We start from the raw sequence: 16738 nt of genomic DNA on the forward strand, positions 1-16738 counted from the left end.
TTTGATATTCCGGATGGCTGTACCAAAATGTGCAGAGAATGATAATGGCACCAAACCTCCACAGAGTGAGAATACCATCTGACATTTTTGTAGTGCTCTGACTTATAGTATGTGGCCACGTGGAATCTCTTCTGCTTTCACCAAAGCTCTGTGAGGTAGGCTTATCTACCCTGGCAGGAATCACTGCTAAATGGGCAGAATCTGAGGCCCAAAGTCTTATGAGACTCATTTCAAATCATAAGACTAATTAGGGGCAAGGTCTAGATGGCTGCCCCGTCGCCTTACTACCAACCTTTTATGTGGAAGGGTCTTTGCCTTCCTTTAATGGCTAAAGGTTAACCATTCCAAAGACCACAGTCTTCTGCTGGTTTCAATGATAAGCTTTGGCTACTTGTTAGGAACTCAAAAATCTATTTGTTTACTTTCTAAAGGACCAGATTCAGATTCCTGGACCCTGTATGTAAAAGTGACAAGGTCTCCCCTGTGGAGCTAGACTGGTTTCCAGCCCACTTCAGGATTCCAGAGTTGCAAGGTTCCCCTCCAAGACAGAGCAGTTGAGAGCACCTCAACCTCACAGCGGGGTCTTTCCCCCAAACTAATACTAGCCCAAGAATTAATAGACCAAAAAGCCAAGTCCAGCTCCAGCGAGCTCGCTTGGGCAAGCACTTCAACTATCTGGGCCTCAACACAATTACCTGTAAAATTAAAGTCTGATTTCAATCACCACAAAGGTTCTCCCATCTCCAAAAGTCTGCTCTATCCCGATGGTGGATATCCGTTATTTTGCCTACAAGCTGAATTCAAGAATTTTCAACATTAGAAATGTTTCTCCTACACATACTCCAAGGCTCTTCATTTTAACTACTTCTCTCTCGTCTATTTGTACCCCTTACTATCACTCTCTTCATGCCTTGCTGTTTATGTGCTCCAAAACTTGTAAGTTGTTATTCTGCCTCCTCTGAGTCATCAATTTCAAATTTCCACCCATAATTTAAACACCAAAAATTAAATCTTCACCAAATCCCCACTCCCTAGCTCATTACACAGTCATGAAAATTTCTCTCAAGGTCACCAAATTTAAAGAGACTTTTTATCTTCACTCTTCATATTTCTACTGATTTCAAAAGTACATAGGCATGTCAGCATTTATTTGGCCTTATTTTTACAAATTCGGTTTTCCTCTTTATTACTCTGGGTTCCAATATTGTTTTTGGGTTTCTGCCTTTCAACATTGTATCTATTTGTTTGTTTTGTTTCCCTTCATAATTCTTGGTTTCATCTTTACTCCTACTGCCATCTTCAGTGAACTCACCCTGGGAAAGCAGAATAACACAGTGCATTGATCCAGAAATATTTAATTACGCAGACACGAACAGTGGTGTGGGAGAGAGGAGAAACTTCTGCACGTAGGCTGCCCTGCCAGCTCATGAATGGAGGAACTATGGGCCTCATGCCACTGCATTTCCATTTTAAAACCTTATTTTTCCCAGAAAGAAATGTAGACGTGTGTATCCAGAAGGAAAAATGCTAAAGCAGCTACAGAGCCAGAGCAGCTGGGGGTTGTTAACTTTAATCAAAGTTGAGCCAGGATTTTTTTTTTTTTTTAAGCAACAGGAAGTAGATTCATTCTATTTCTCGCAGTCCCTCTCTTTCTCTCTCTGTCCGTTTCCCTCTCTCTCTTTCTCACACACACTCTCTTTTTTCCTCTATCCTTCTCCATTTCCTCTGGTTGAGGCATAGAATCAAACTGAACAGAAACACTTGAGCTCCCTTGAACCGTCTTTGAAACCCTGCAATTTTCATCGGCATTACAAAGCCAAACCACGACCACGAAGGCAGAGAGGGCATCCTCATGCAGCTGCTGGAGAGGCAAAGGAACCTGCGTTAGTTCCTGGGGCTCCTGTGACACAATACCACAAAGTTGGTGGCTTACAACAGCACAAATTTCTTCTCTTTACAGTTCTGGAAGCCAGAAGTCTGAAATCAGCCTCGGTTGGCCAAATCCAAGGTTTAGGCAGGGCTGTGCGCCCTCCGGAGGCTCAGGGGGTGAACCCGTTTCCACCCCGAATGGCTGCCTGCATTCCTTGCCTTGCAGCCCCTTCAATGTCTTCGAAGCGCATCACTCCCAGCTCTGCTTCCGTCCCTGTAGTCTCTTCTCTCTGTAGTCAAATCCCCACCTGCCTCCTTTGTATAAGAACAACTGTGATTGCAGTGGCCCACCTGGGAACTCCAGGATAATCTCCCCACCTCAAGATCCTTAACCACATCTGCAAAGCTCTTCTGCCACAAAAGAAACGTTCACAGATTCTGGGGATTGGGTCATGGAGACCTCTGGGGACCACTGGTCAGCCTCCCAGAGCACTTGTGTCTAGCTGGGTTCTGGAAGAAGCCTCCTTCTCACGAGGTCTCTCCTAACACTGACCAGATTACCTGCATGGGACCTGAACCACAGATGAGATACAGAGAAAAGATGTTTTTTCACAATAGAGAAATCCCATGTCTCCTGTCTTGTCACAGATTTATTTTTCCCATCACAATCTGCCCAGTAAGCAATCAGTTTTGTATTCAGCAGATACCATCAACCCCATACACAGTCCATCCTCTCCTCAAGCTCAGGCTACAGCTTCTGTTCCTTGCTATGCTCAGTGTCAGAAACCCACAGTTGTGAGAAATCATCCACCTGTTATAAAGAAATGTAATTTCCGATCAAAACTGGAAATTGGGTTCTGAGTCTTTTTACTGTGTACCAGATTGAGCCAGAAAAAGGAAGTTGAAAAGTTATTACAACTCACCAAACCTCTTGTAACCGAAGGACTGCACCTCCTCCTCCTCTGCAAAGTCGTCTGTAGGAGAAGAAAAGACATGGTATTAGCCCTGGCAAGGCGCAGAGACCTGGAGGGTCAGCGGAGGACCTGCCTGCTTCAACCTCAGCCTGATCCACTCTCCCCTGCACACGCAATGCTTGACATGGTGGCTTTCCTTTCTGTTCCAGGAATCCACCGAGCTCCTTTCTGCCACAGACTCTGTGCACTGGCTGTCCCCTCTGGTCTTCACTGACTTCTTATTATTCAGATTTCAGCTAAGATGTGACTCCTTCAAGATGCCCTTCCTGGCTTGCCAGCTACTCCCCGTTGCATTAACGCATTTAAATAGCATTGTGATGGTTAGTTTTATGTATCAACTTGGCTAGGTTATGGTGTCCAATCATTTGGATAGACACTGGCCTAGATGTTCCAGTGGAGATATTTGTAAAAGGGATTAGCATCTACAATCAGTTGTCTGAGGAGATTTTCCCTCCAGAATGTGGGTGAGCCTCATTCAATTCAGTTGAAGGTCTTAAAAGCAAAGAACGGAGTGTCCTAGAGAGAAGAAATTCTGCCTTGAGACCACAGCCTCCACTCCTCTCAGAGTTTCCAGCATTCTGGTCTTCTCTATAGATTTCAGACTCAACTCTTATTAGAATTTCCAACTTACCAGCCTGCCCTACAATATTTAACCTTGTCAGCACCTCCCCCTATCATGTGAGCCAATTCCTTAAAGTAAATCTCTTAATATAGACATACATATATCCTGAGGGTTCCACTTCTCTGGAGAACTTGAATGACACACTCATTAGCTGATATATTCTTCATTTATTTATATGTTTGTGTATAGTTATTGTCCTTGCACATGTTGTGAGAAGGAATCCTTTCTGTCATGGTTCACTAATAAATACCCAGTGCCTAGAATGGGTCTGTCAAAGAGCAGGGGCTGAATAAATGCTGTTGAATGAATGACCAAATGAGCAACTGTCCAAGGGGTTAAGTTAGCTTTAGGTAATAAACCCTAAGGGTCTCCCTCTCAGATGCCTGGACACAGGGACCATCTCTTCCACCAACAGGCTATCTCTGGATGCCTGCAATGATGAAACTCTTTCCCATTCTCCTTCTGGTAAATAACTGGGACTGGTTATTTACTACATGGTTTCCCAGTAAATGCATTTCAAAGCACACCTGAATGTAAAAATTTCTAGTTGCAGGACTACTGCGGAAACAAGATTGTCAGCCAAGCTTTCTACCAAAAGGTCTAAAATTCCTGTCCCAATGAGGGCATGATATAATTCCTTATTACATCAATAAAGAACTTCTTTTACAGTTCTGCTAGCTGTGCATCCGTGAGAGGGGAGAGGATTGCACAGATATAATTTCACAGTAATGTGCAGTTAAAGGATACCTTGATTTTCACCAATAAAAGGTATCAAGACCAGGCCTTTCTAGAAGGCCCTGGCTAATTAATCCTGAGTTGGTCACCAATATTCCCAGTACACAGCTTTCACCCTCCATATTCAGTTCCAAAACATTTATTCAGCACTTACTATGAACCACTAAGCAGTGGGGCTTCACAAGTAAGACAAAGTCCCTTAGGAAGCTTTCAGGGGAGGGAGAAGCTTCTAAGGCCTCTGTGATGGTCTTTTTTAACCTCCAAAAAATAAACATGACCTAGCTATATCTGACTCTTGAAATGTTATGGAATAAACCCAAGATGTTTGAATCTATAATACAATGTAGTGAATCTTAGAATACTAGTTTGTTATAAAGTGCTAGGAAAACACATGTTAGAAAGCAATGATTTCTAACAGAATGGAGAGGTGTGATATCTATGCATTTTGCCATTGTTTCCTTATTCTGAGGACAGGGAAGAGATCTTGGTTTGGAATCTAGAAGGTCAATTATTCAAAATTGAAGTAGACTTATGTCATGGATTAAAGGTTTAGTTCTTTCTACATGGGAAAACTTGCTTCCAACCAAGAGAACAGCACCTTTCTTATGGATTTTGCAATCTGTTAGCTCAACAAGTACATATTAAGCCCCTTCTCTGGGCCTGCTTTAGCTAATAATTCTACCATATTAATGGCCGAGAGGTATGTTCTAGTCTCACTTGAAGAAAAATCATTATTTGGTGCTTCTGCTTAGAAACCCATTCATTTATTCATTCATTCAATAAATAAATGCTTACAGTCTAGTGAAGTTGATGAAACATCTGCATCTCCCCCTGCCCCCTGCCAGCTCTAACCCCTCCACCACTGTTTTAGTTCCCTGGGCTGCTCAAGCAAATATCCTGAAATGAGTCAGGTTAAACAATGGGAATTTATTAGCTCATGGTTTTGAGGCTAAAAGAAAGTCCAGATCAAGTCATCATCAAGGCAATGCTTTCCCAGGGACTATGGCATTCTGGGGCTGGCTGCTGCTAATCCTTGCTTCTTAGCTCATCACATGACATGGTAAGGCACATGGTGGTGTCTTCTAGCCTCTCCCTTCTCTTCTGGGTTTCCTTGATTTCGGCTTCTGTCTGCTCCTTCTGTGGCTTTCTCTCTCTCTCTGAATTTCATTCTCTTATAAAGGATTCCAGAAAGGATTAAGACACATCCCGACTGAAGGGAGACACATCTTCACTGACGTAGCCTCATCCAAAGGTCCTACTTACAATCAGTTCACACCCAAAGGAACGAATTAATTTAAGAACAGTTTTCAGGGGTATATATAGCTTTAAACTATAACAACAACCATATCAACTCTCCATGGGATCACAGGTCAAGGAATCACTTCAGATTTCCCAATGGAGACAAGAGACCAGGTATATACTACGTCCCTCAATAAAATTTCCCATTAGACCTGTTCTTCCTCAAAGGCCATTTCCAAGTTTTTGCTTTTTTTATTTCCCTCTCTGATCTTTTTCCCACGCAGTATTTAGTTTGATGAACTCTTCTCTCCTTCCTGATTATTTTCCTGGGAATTTCAAATTTCTCATATTTTTGTTATGAAAGCAATTCAGCTCTGCTCCAAATTAACACTCTCGAACCCATTATGGTTCATAAGCTAAAGGCCTCACAAACAATCCATACTATAGTTCAAGGAGGCTCTTCTACTTCTTGTCTTAACCTTTATCCCAAAAGGATTAAGAATTCTTGTGACAGGTATTAGAAGAATAAAAAAGCACACCTATAAAAGAAGATAGAAAATCATGAGATGTGAGGGGTACAAGTAAAGTACTACAGATAACTTCTGATAGGGATTTAGAGGGAAGGTCTCACAGAGAAAGTCTCGACTTGTACATTTTTTCCTTTGGGGGGAGCAGGATAAATGGTGTTTGGGAAACATTGAATATTATATGCCTCTCCTAGAAACGTTTAATGGTGTTCGAACTGTTAAAGACTATGAAAAATGCTGAGAGGAAAAAAACCTTTAACTTTATTTTACTCAATGTTTTAAAAAGTTGACCTTGGAATTCTGTTTTCATATCCTTAAAGAAGGGACAGAATGAGGACAGTGGAAGATTAGCTCAGGAGTCCCCCAGAGCCAAATTTTCCCAGCTGCTCAGTCAACAAACAGCCAATTCAGGCTGGTAGTAAGGTCTGGCATATAGAGAACCCCAGAGAGTTAGGGAACAGAGGAAAAGGACAGGAACGATGGAGCCTGTGCTTATGTGGACAAACTACACCAGGCTACAAGAAGCACAGGAGAAAGGATGAACGGTCAAGTGTTCTTAACAGCTGAACATTTTAGAGGGTAAAATGCTACAACCGGGCCCACAACAGCCAATAGACAAGTTTCAGTGAAGACAAACGGCCTGACGTTGGGTGCAATATTGTATTCTGTTCTTAAAACCTTTTCTTCACACTCTATTGACCCAAACTAAACGTGTCCCAGTATTTAGTACTGAGGACCTGCAAAGGTGATACACTGAATGAGGATATTCCTTCTAGACCGGGTCTTCTTAGCAACCTGCCACTTTTCAAATCTGTTTCTGACACTTTCAAAGTCATGTAACTGTTAGACTGTGATGTGAACAAGGACTTGGTTAAGATTTAAGACCTGAGTACTGCAGTAGCCATCATCTGATTCCTGCCCCTGACAGCAATTTGTCTGCCGGGAAGAAGCAACCTTCACATATCAAATAACAAAAAGTATTTAAGATTTATATCTACATGCATGCTGTATATTTTAGCATTTCATTTTAATATCTGTGGGCTACACTGTATTTTGTTTAGGCATTTTAAAATGTAAATTTTATTTTTATGTTTTTTTTATATTTCCTTAGTAACTGGCACCGAGCCACAATGGTCAGATATTTTGCGATGCAGAATTTTGAACGGAATTCTGCTGGTGAAACACTGTAAGCCTTGCTATTTCAGAGTAACATGAGTTCAAGTGAAGTTTAGTTTAGTTGGCTTGGAGAGATTCATATCTGTTAAACGGTTCCATCTCATCTGCGGACGAAATCGTGCAATACCCCTACAGTCAGAATTTACCTTTCCTTTTCCTCAATGCCCTGTGTACCAGTGGTACTGAACTTACCTCAGTCTGCCTTATACTCTAGTTCTGGTTTTGATTCCACCAGATGGTAAGCCATTTGAAGACAGGAAACTTGTCACACTGTACCCTCAGCAGCTAGCACATTTATGGCACAATTGTTGAAAATTAAGCAAATTAGACTTATATATGTCTTTCTCTCCCACCAGCTTAAGAATTCCTAAAGGAAAAAGATGAAATATTTCTGTTTTTGAATACTCAGCATGTTTAGAGAAGATAAAATAACTAATATTTAGTCAGTACCATTATGGTTCTCTGTTTTACAGATGAGAGGACTGAGATTCAGAGAGGTTACACAATTGGACCCAAGGTCTCACAGCTTGTGAGTAATCAGACCAAGACAAAAGCCAGGTCCTGGCAGGGGGTGGGGTGGGGAAGCTCCTGAGTTCCATGATATGATGGCGACTGAACCAGGAGACCCCGGAAACTGAACCCTATGCTAGCAGTACAGAAAGCAGAATCCTGACAAGGCTTAGGAAACTGAGACCCAGGTAGCTATGGAAAGGGTAAAAGGTGAGGCTAAAAATTGGAGGACTGGTTGAACATCTGTTTAAGAAGTAGTTGGCTATAGTAAAAAGGATAAATAGTGTTGGCAGGGATATGGAGGCACTGGAACCCTCATACACTGCTGGTGAGAATGTAAAATGGTGCAGGCACTTCGGAAAAGAGTTTGGCAGTTAAACATAGAGTTACCATATGATCCAGTAGGGCTTCTCCTATGTAGACCAAAGAGAAGTGAAAATATATATCCATATAAAATTCTGTACACAAATGTTCATAGTAGCATTATTCTTAATATTCAGATAGTAGAAACAATCCAAATGTCCATAACCAAATGAACAGATAAATAAAATTTGGTATATCCATACAGTGAAATATGAACCCTGAAAACATTATGCCAAGTGAAAGAAGCCAGTCACAAAAGACCACACATTGTATGTTCCCATTTATATGATATGTCCAGAGTAGGAAAATCCAGTCAGAAATAGATTAGCAGTTGGCTAGGGCTGGGGGTTTTAGGAGGACCAGGGAGTTAAGAAGTGATGGCTAATGGGTCTACGGTTTCTTTACAAGGTGATGAAAATGTCATCAAATTTATTGTGACAGCAGTTGTACAACTCTGTGAATATACCAAAAAAAGGACAATCAAATTATACACTTTAAACGGGTAATTTGTGTGGTATGTTAAAATAAAAAGCTGGACCATCAGCTTTCCTACATATATGGACAGTTACCCTTCTCTGATCACAGAAGATAAAAAGTTTATTATTTGGAGAGGCTAAAATAAAAGGTCTCTAGTCTAGTGGAGAATAGGTAGAGTTGAGATAAGAGAAACTATAATGAAATCAGGGGTAAAGGTGGAAGTTTACATACTGAATGTTAAGTCAGACTGTATCTTCCATAGACTAAAGATTGGAAGGCTCTTCTCTGAGGAGTCTGACCAGATAAGAGAAAAATAAACTATAGATTCTGATCTCAAGAGGGTCCCAATGCAATAGACCAGCCAGATCAGTTCAGAAGGGTGGTCACAATTGACAAAACCTACCAATACAAAGAGGTTCTAACTAACTTTCACAAGGCTTCACTCTAAAGTATGAGAAGACAGCCAAGGATCACCAGACATCTGACACAGCTTCTAACATGAAAAGACAAAGAAGAAAAATTTTAAAAAAGATAAGGCAATTTGGAGGAAATATATATTATGCAGGTAGATAAAAATTACCACCAAATAAAACCTTACCATTAATATCCGTATAGAGATAAAAGAAGATAATGTATCCATAAAGTAAGAACAGGGTGCTATAAAAAAGGAAACATCAGAGAAAAAGAACTCTTAGAATTTAAAAATGAGACAGAAATAAAAAACCTCAATAACAGCACTGGAATATATATTTGGGATATCCCATTAAGTAGAGGAAAAGGCAAATAAATAGAAAAGAGTGAAAATGAGAAAAATTTGGAGCGTCAACTCAGGACGCCTAATATTCAAATAACAGGCATTGCAGACAAAAAAAACTAAACAGAAGGAAGGAACCACTGGACGAATAATTCAACAACATTGTTCAGTAGTGAACAGCATGAGTTTCCAGAATGAAAGGGCCCATCACTGCCCGGAACAAGAATGGGCAGTAATAGGAAATTCACTCTAAGGCCCATCATTGTAAAATTTCAGATCACTGAGGAAAAAAGAAAATCCTAAAAACTTCCAGAGAAGAAAAAACAGATCACTTACAAAAATAAAGAGTAAGAATTGCTCCATACTTCTCAACAGCAAAACTGGAAGTTAAAAGAAAAAACCCAACATCCTAAGGAATTCAAAATTCTAAGGCAAAACTATTTTCAACCTAGAAAACTCTCAATTAAATGGACAGGCAAAATGAAGTCATTTTTAGACCAGCAGAATCCCAAAAATATGTACCTCCCATGTACTTTTTTCTCAAGAAGTTATTGGAGAATGTGTTCCACTAAAATAAAGGAACAAGCCCATGAAGACATGAGAAAATCCAACCCAAGACAGAGGTGGAGAAAATTTCCCAGGATGACGAGTGGAGATCTTAGAATGGCAAGTGTGCAACCATCCAGACCAGAGTATGTCAGAAGACTCCAGGAAAAATTTCTTCAAGAAGGCAAAAATGAGAGAATACCTAATATGTCTGGAGCACAGAGTAGAAATTTAGAAAACTAGATGAGACTTTGGGAATGAATTATGATGTAAACAAAGGAATCTAAACAAACAAAATAACAAGAGGATCACTAACTTTAGGGACAACAAAAAGTTATGCAATAAAGGAATTTGAGTCAGCTGTGATGGCATTTACATGGTAATAATATAAACACTGGATACTCAGCTAATCAAGATTATGATCTAACTATATCGGGAAGATGGAAGGAGACAGATGGTGTCCATGAGGGTTTGAGGAAGAGGTGAAAGGTGAAAGAGAACCAAATCCTCATGTGCTATCAAGATAATGTCTACAAAAGAAAAAGAATCAAGCAGGAGCATCATAATCATGTCACTTAGAGACACGGGGGTTGTGGGAGACTACAGAGAGGGCCACCACCTTCCTTCAACATGCCACCGCTCCTCCCACCAAGTAGAGGAGTCTATTCCCCCTCCTCTGGAATCAGGTGGGCCCTGTGACTTGGTTTGACTAACAGAATGTGACTGAAGTTCACTTGGAGAGAGAGAGAGAGAGCCCGGTACCAGCCAACACAGAGGAACCAGAGACAAGCTGCCCCCACAGAACCATCCCTGCTGAGCCCAGCCCAAATTGCAAAATCATGAGCAAATAAAGAGCTGTTGTTTTAAGCCACACCTTTTGGGATAATTTATCTGACAGCAGCAGATAACTGAAAAAGAGGTAAATGCCAAGAGAAAAATGTTGAAAAATGTATCATGAGGTTGCCTCTGGGGAATGGGAAATGGTGAAAGGAGGGTGGGTTGGACAGGAAACTGCTGCTTTTCATAATAAACCTGTAATAATATTATTTGATTTAAACTATGCTCATCTCTACTTTGAGAAAAATTAAAAAGTAAAACAAACAAACCAAAGGAACATAAACAGAAGATAAAAGTCAGATAGACAAAAATAAAAGTGCTTAGGGCCAACAGATGCTGCTGGCCAGAAAAGCCATCAAGCTTCAAGAGACTGGGTGCAGAGTCCAACCTGAATCTCCAGAATAAAAAGTTTGGGTTTGGAGCCATCCATGCCTGGCACAAAGCAGGTTCCCAACAAATGCAGAACTGAACCACAAAACAATTTAGACATTTTGAAGAGCCAAGCTGAAAGACTGCAGAGAGGGACTAGGCTGAATTTAGACTTCTCTTCCAAGCTGGACACGGTGCTCCTGTACTTGTGGGATCTGTCCACTACACTACCTGGTTTATATCTTGATTCGTTCCCACCTCTTATACAGCTGTTAGAACAAACCAGCACTGTCCTAAAATATTTAACTGCTTCTGTACCAGGTGCTCAACAGCCTCTGTTCTGACTGCTCAGTGACCCCCACCCCCCGGCACTGCCAGCCAGTTTGACAGCCTGCTCCGGCCCCTCAAACTGTCCCTGCGTGTCCTCCCCACCCACCCACTCTATCATGGTGGCCCAGCATGGGAAAAGGAGAGAGAGGGTGCCTGCCCCCACGGTCCCTGCATCCCAGGGCCAAAGGCTCAGTGCCCTCTGGACCCTGAATCGGTAGCCACGGCCCACTGACCAGGGCTCGTGGAGTCGCTTTCACATGGTCATCTGTGGGAACTGCAGCCCCTACAGTGGGTCACCCGACGGAATAAATATTTTGGTTTATCCCCTTGGCTATTGCGGTAATAAAATATCTGAGGTGCAGGATATTTTTGATGGAGTAGCAAAATCTGTCTCACATCTTTCCAAACAGATGAAGGACTTTGCAGCAATTTAAGCACTTGTAGATTATGTAAAAGTTCACAGGAGTTTTATTTAGATTACTCAACTGTTTTCTGAATGTCATATTTTGCAACAATAGGATAACTTATTAATGCAATGTTATACTTCCTGTTTGCTTTTCAAGTGTAAATTATAAAGACATAAGATTACTCCAATTATCGGCACAACTTGTAATTCTGAGGCTTGTAAAAATAGGAGATGCTTGCTTTTAGGATAAAGAGAGATCAGGGTACTGTGTTCCTTCCTTTACATGACAACAAAATTGAGAGGAGTTTTCCTTATACTTTTACTCCTAAGTAGGCAGTAGAGGTGGAACCATATTTTCCCCAGTGGCTACCAACGTTAACAACCTAACAAATAAGGAACAGATATGACACTCAAAACCTAGGCACCCAGAGTTCTCGCCTGCCATGCCAGAGACCCGGGTTCGATTCCTGGTGCCTGCCCATGCAAAAAAAAGTAAAAAAAAAAACCAAAACCTAGGCACCACATCCGTCATTCACTTTCTCATACGAGTGCAGGCAGTTCTCATCCAATCCCATTAAGAGATTCAGGATGAGGGCTTGAATACCTCCCTCAGATTTCCTAAGGGCCCAGGAAGTCCTCAAGTTCATACCTCACTGAGCACTAGAAAACCAAAGCCACCCATCCCATCCATTTCTCTGGAGGTGCAAATGCCAGGGGAAGTGGTCTTTGGTGGGGAAAACACCTGACAAATATTTCCTGTTTTCAAATCACTTAATGTTATGTTTATATTATCTAAACAGTTAGGCCCAAAGCAATATATTACAATTAATTACAAATGAGGCACCAAAATTGCACTGAAACAACAGAGTTCGAAAAAACTTTGGACTTGATCTCTCACCTCCCACACTGAAATGTCACACTTAAAGGGTTCAGGATAGCCCTGATACACCATTCACCTCTCTTTTGAAAATTTTCTTTAACTATTTTCACCCCACTAGAGAAATACAATTTGAAATATGAAATATAATTCAAGATAATCAAAGAAGCCATTTTTAAGGAGCAGCTCAAATCTCTCCTCCAATAAAAATACCCATGTCTCGGCTCCCAGGGGTGTGTACCTTCCTGGCAACGTGGGACAGGGATCCTGCAATGAGCTGAGACTCAGCATCAAAGGACTGAGAAAAACCCTAGAATGAGCTGAGAATTAACATCAAGAGACTGAGAGAACCTTCTAGACCAAAAGGGGGAAGAGTGAAATGAGACTAAGTGTCAATGGCTGAGAGATTCCAAACAGAGTCGAGAGGTTATCCTGGAGGTTATTCTTACGCATTAAGTAGACATCACCTTGTTGTTCAAGAAGTAGTGGAGAGGCTGGAGGGAATTGCCTGAAAATGTAGTGCTGTGTTACAGTAGCCGTGTTTCTTGATGATGACTGAACAATGATATAGCTTTCACAATGAGACTCTGTGAATGTGAAAACCTTATGTCTGATGCTCCTTTTAGCTACTATATCAACAGAAGAGTAGAACATATGGAATAAAAATAAATAATAGGGGGCACAAATGTTAAAATAAATTCAGTTTGAAATAGTGGTAAATGAACGCGAGGGGTAAGGGGTATGGTACGTATAGTTTTTTTTCTCTATTATCATTTTATTTCTTTTTCTGTTGTCTTTTTATTTCTTTTTCTAAATTGATGCAAATGTACTAAGAAATGATGAATATGCAACTACGTGATGATATTAAGAATTACTGATTATATATGTAGAATGGAATGATTTCTAAATGTTTTGTTAATTTTTTTAATTAATAAAAAAAGTTAAAAAAGAAAACCAACCAAACTAGAAAAAAAAAATACCCATGTCTCTAGTCAGGGCTGTCTTTTCCTTCTGTCTCCAGCATTTATCTGTACCTGAAATAGGGTCCTTCTCATCTTCTACTTAGAGTCCAGATATTAATGCATAAGTCTTATATTGCCTACTAGACAGCAAGCTTCTTGAGGTAGAGGCTTTATTTTATTCGTTTTATTTGATGTTTCTACAGTGCACACAGAAAGTACATATTAAATATTTGTGGACAGAACAAAGGAAAGCTCATTAGGACTTGACGGTCCAACTGTAAATAATAAACAAAACAGAAATATGAAAGCTTAATGAAAAATTAATACTACCAATGAAATAGACACTGTCTTATGATATAAAATATACACATATGTATATATAAAACATGTGTCCTAATAATTAGAGGTATATTTGTTTCATGAGTTGATTCTTTGATGTCATCTCCTTAGTGGATGAAACTGAAGCCAGTGCTCATTTACCACCCTCCAAATCTTAGGCCTTTTAAGAATCATTACTCTGCCTGTGCTCTAAAAATCGGACAACAAAGCCTGGATGATAACACATCTGTTTACATGGTTTACTGATTATTTTACGTCCACTAGAGAGACCTACTGCTCTGAAAAAAATATTCCTTTCAAAATATGACTGCTCATTGACAATGCACTTGGCCACTTAAGAACTCTGCTGGAGATGTGCAATGAGATGAATGTTGTTTTTATGCTGCTAACACAACATCCATTCTGCAGCCCTTGGATCAAAGAGTCATTTTGACTTTCAAGTCTTATTATTTAAGAAATGTATTTTGTAAGGCTATAGCTGGCATAGATAGTGATTCCTCTGACAGATTTGGGCAAAGTCGATTAAAAACCTCCTGGAAAGGATTCACCATTCCAGATGCCATTAAGAATATTCGTACTTAACCTGTCTCACAGCTCTTTTAAACAGCCTAAACACTGGAGCCTAGAATAAGAAACGAGATCTTGTAATTCTGTATAGCTTAATATAATACCCTGATACATTCTAGATTACGTTGGGCAGATAATTAAAAAGTATTTGCAAAGCCCCTGAGGACTAGAGAAAAAATATGGATCTATTAAACAACCCCACCTGGGAAATTCCTGATACTCTCTCAAGCATTAGAGACTCCCAAGATAGTAGGTCAAGTCCTTGATCATGAGGCTTGCTCTTATGAAACTTATTTTTGTGATGGGGAATCTAAGCCTATGTATAATAAATATAAGACTAAGGGTCACTTCCAGAGAACCTCTTTTGTTGCTCAGATGTGGTCTGTCTGTCTGTCTGTCTGTCTCTCTCTCTCTCTCTCTCAACCCCTCCCTCCCTCCCTCCCTCCCTCAGCCCACATCGGCCAATAAACTCATTACCTCTACTCCCTATGTGGGACATGACTCCCAGAATATAAACCCACCCCACCCCACCCCCGGCAATGGGGGATGCAACTTCCAGGGATGAGTCTAGCCCTGGCGCCATGGGATTGACAATGCGTTCTGGACCAAAAGTGGAAAAAGAAATGTAACAAAATTAGGTTGCAGTGGTTAAAAGATTTCAAACAGAGTTGAGAGGCTATTCTGGAGGTTACTCTTCTGCAAGCTTCAGCTAGGTATTGCAAAATGCTATAGTAAGCCAAGTCCCAATGAACGGAATTCCTGAAAATCCTAAAGAATACCCAAGGCTCTATCTGAGACTCTATAAAAGTTTCACACACTAAGTTTCTATTTCAGAAAGCTAAAACCTCTGGATTGTTCCTATGCCAGAGAATCCCATAGGTACCAGTCTCTCCAAGAATATCAACCAGTTGCATCTCCCTACCCCATAATGCTGACACCCCTTTTCAACATGAAGAAGTCAGAATGGTCATTGCCTGAATATCCCTAAAGATTGGGAGAAGGATCAAATGAGAAGGAGGAGTTGTAACAGAGAAGATAGGATTGAACAAATGAGTATGACTACTGAATCATTATATTGATATTTATTTCAAGCGTCAAGGGTATTATTAGAGCAGCTAGAAGGAAATAACTGAAACTGAGCAACTGTAACCCATACCATTCTTTGAAAGTTGTTCTATAACTACTTGTTAAAATGTACTTTGAAATTCATTGTTTTTTGCGTATATGTTATATTTCACGACAAATTTTTTTTTTAAATAACATTTGTGATTCATGGGAGGAGGTTAAAATATCAACATTCAAACGAATTTGGAAGAAACCGATTCCAGCCATTATGGATGACTTCAACAGGTTCAAGACTTCAGTGGAGAAGTAACTGCAGATGTGGCGGAAACAGCAAGAGAACTAGCATTAGAAGTGGAGCCTAATGAGGTGACTGAACTGCCGCAATCTCAGGAAAAACTTGAACAGATGAGGAGTTGCTTCTTCAGGATGAACAAAGAAAGTGGTTTCTTGAGATGGAATCTACTCCTGGTGAAGGTGCTGTAAACACTGTTAAAATAACAACAAAGGATGTAGTTGATAAAGTAGTGGCAGGGTTTAAGAGGATTAACTCCAGTTTTGAAAGAAGTTCTACTGTGGGTAAAATGCTATCAAACAGAACAGCATGCTACAGAGAAATCTTCTGTGAAAGGAGGACTTGATCAAGGTAGCAAACTTCACTGTTGTCTTATTTTAAGAATTTGCCACAGCCACCTCAACCCTCAGCAACCACCATGATCAGTTTAGCAGCCATCAACATCAAGGCAAGACCCTCCACCAGCAAAAAGATTACAACTTGCTCAAGGCTCAGATGATGGTTGGCAATTTTTTAGCAATAAAGTATTTTTTTCAATTAGGGTATATACATTGTGGGTTTTTTTTTTAAGACTTAATTCACTACCATGTAGCATAAACGACTTTTATAAAAAAATTTGTGACTTGCTTTACTGAGATATTTGCTTTATTGCGGTAATTCAGAATTTCTGAGTATGCCTGTATTATGTCATCGATACACTTAAGAAAAATTAGTGCTCCTACATATATTAAACGTGTATTATATTTATCAGTGTGTGTGTGTATACCAATTCTCTACCACTATTATACTATAATGGGAAAATCATACTGTTTCACTATAACTGGTAAACTTCACTGTAAATATGGGCTCTGCATTTTTGGGCTAATGTCATGACCACGACAATGAAGAAAACATAAAAGACA

The 16738-nt window shown here is 40.2% G+C and overlaps 1 protein-coding gene across 2 annotated transcripts in view; it reads right to left on the reverse strand.

Annotated features, from left to right (window-relative positions):
- The window catches only part of COLEC12 (collectin subfamily member 12), a 182906-nt gene that overhangs the window by 151902 nt on the left and 14266 nt on the right, over positions 1 to 16738 (reverse strand). Inside the window, exons 1-2 of one of the 2 annotated variants that reach the window (XM_077135844.1) lie at positions 13079 to 13280; positions 2793 to 2843 (exon numbers count right to left, since the gene is read on the reverse strand). In XM_077135844.1, coding sequence (XP_076991959.1) covers positions 2793 to 2843; positions 13079 to 13265 — 238 coding nt within the window. In that variant the 5' untranslated portion in view covers positions 13266 to 13280. Of the gene's footprint in view, positions 1 to 2792; positions 2844 to 13078; positions 13281 to 16738 lie in introns of those variants that run through there. The other variant, XM_077135845.1, reaches the window with a different exon arrangement.

This window comes from Tamandua tetradactyla, chromosome 18 (assembly GCF_023851605.1).
Source record: "Tamandua tetradactyla isolate mTamTet1 chromosome 18, mTamTet1.pri, whole genome shotgun sequence".
Lineage (NCBI taxonomy): Eukaryota > Metazoa > Chordata > Mammalia > Pilosa > Myrmecophagidae > Tamandua > Tamandua tetradactyla.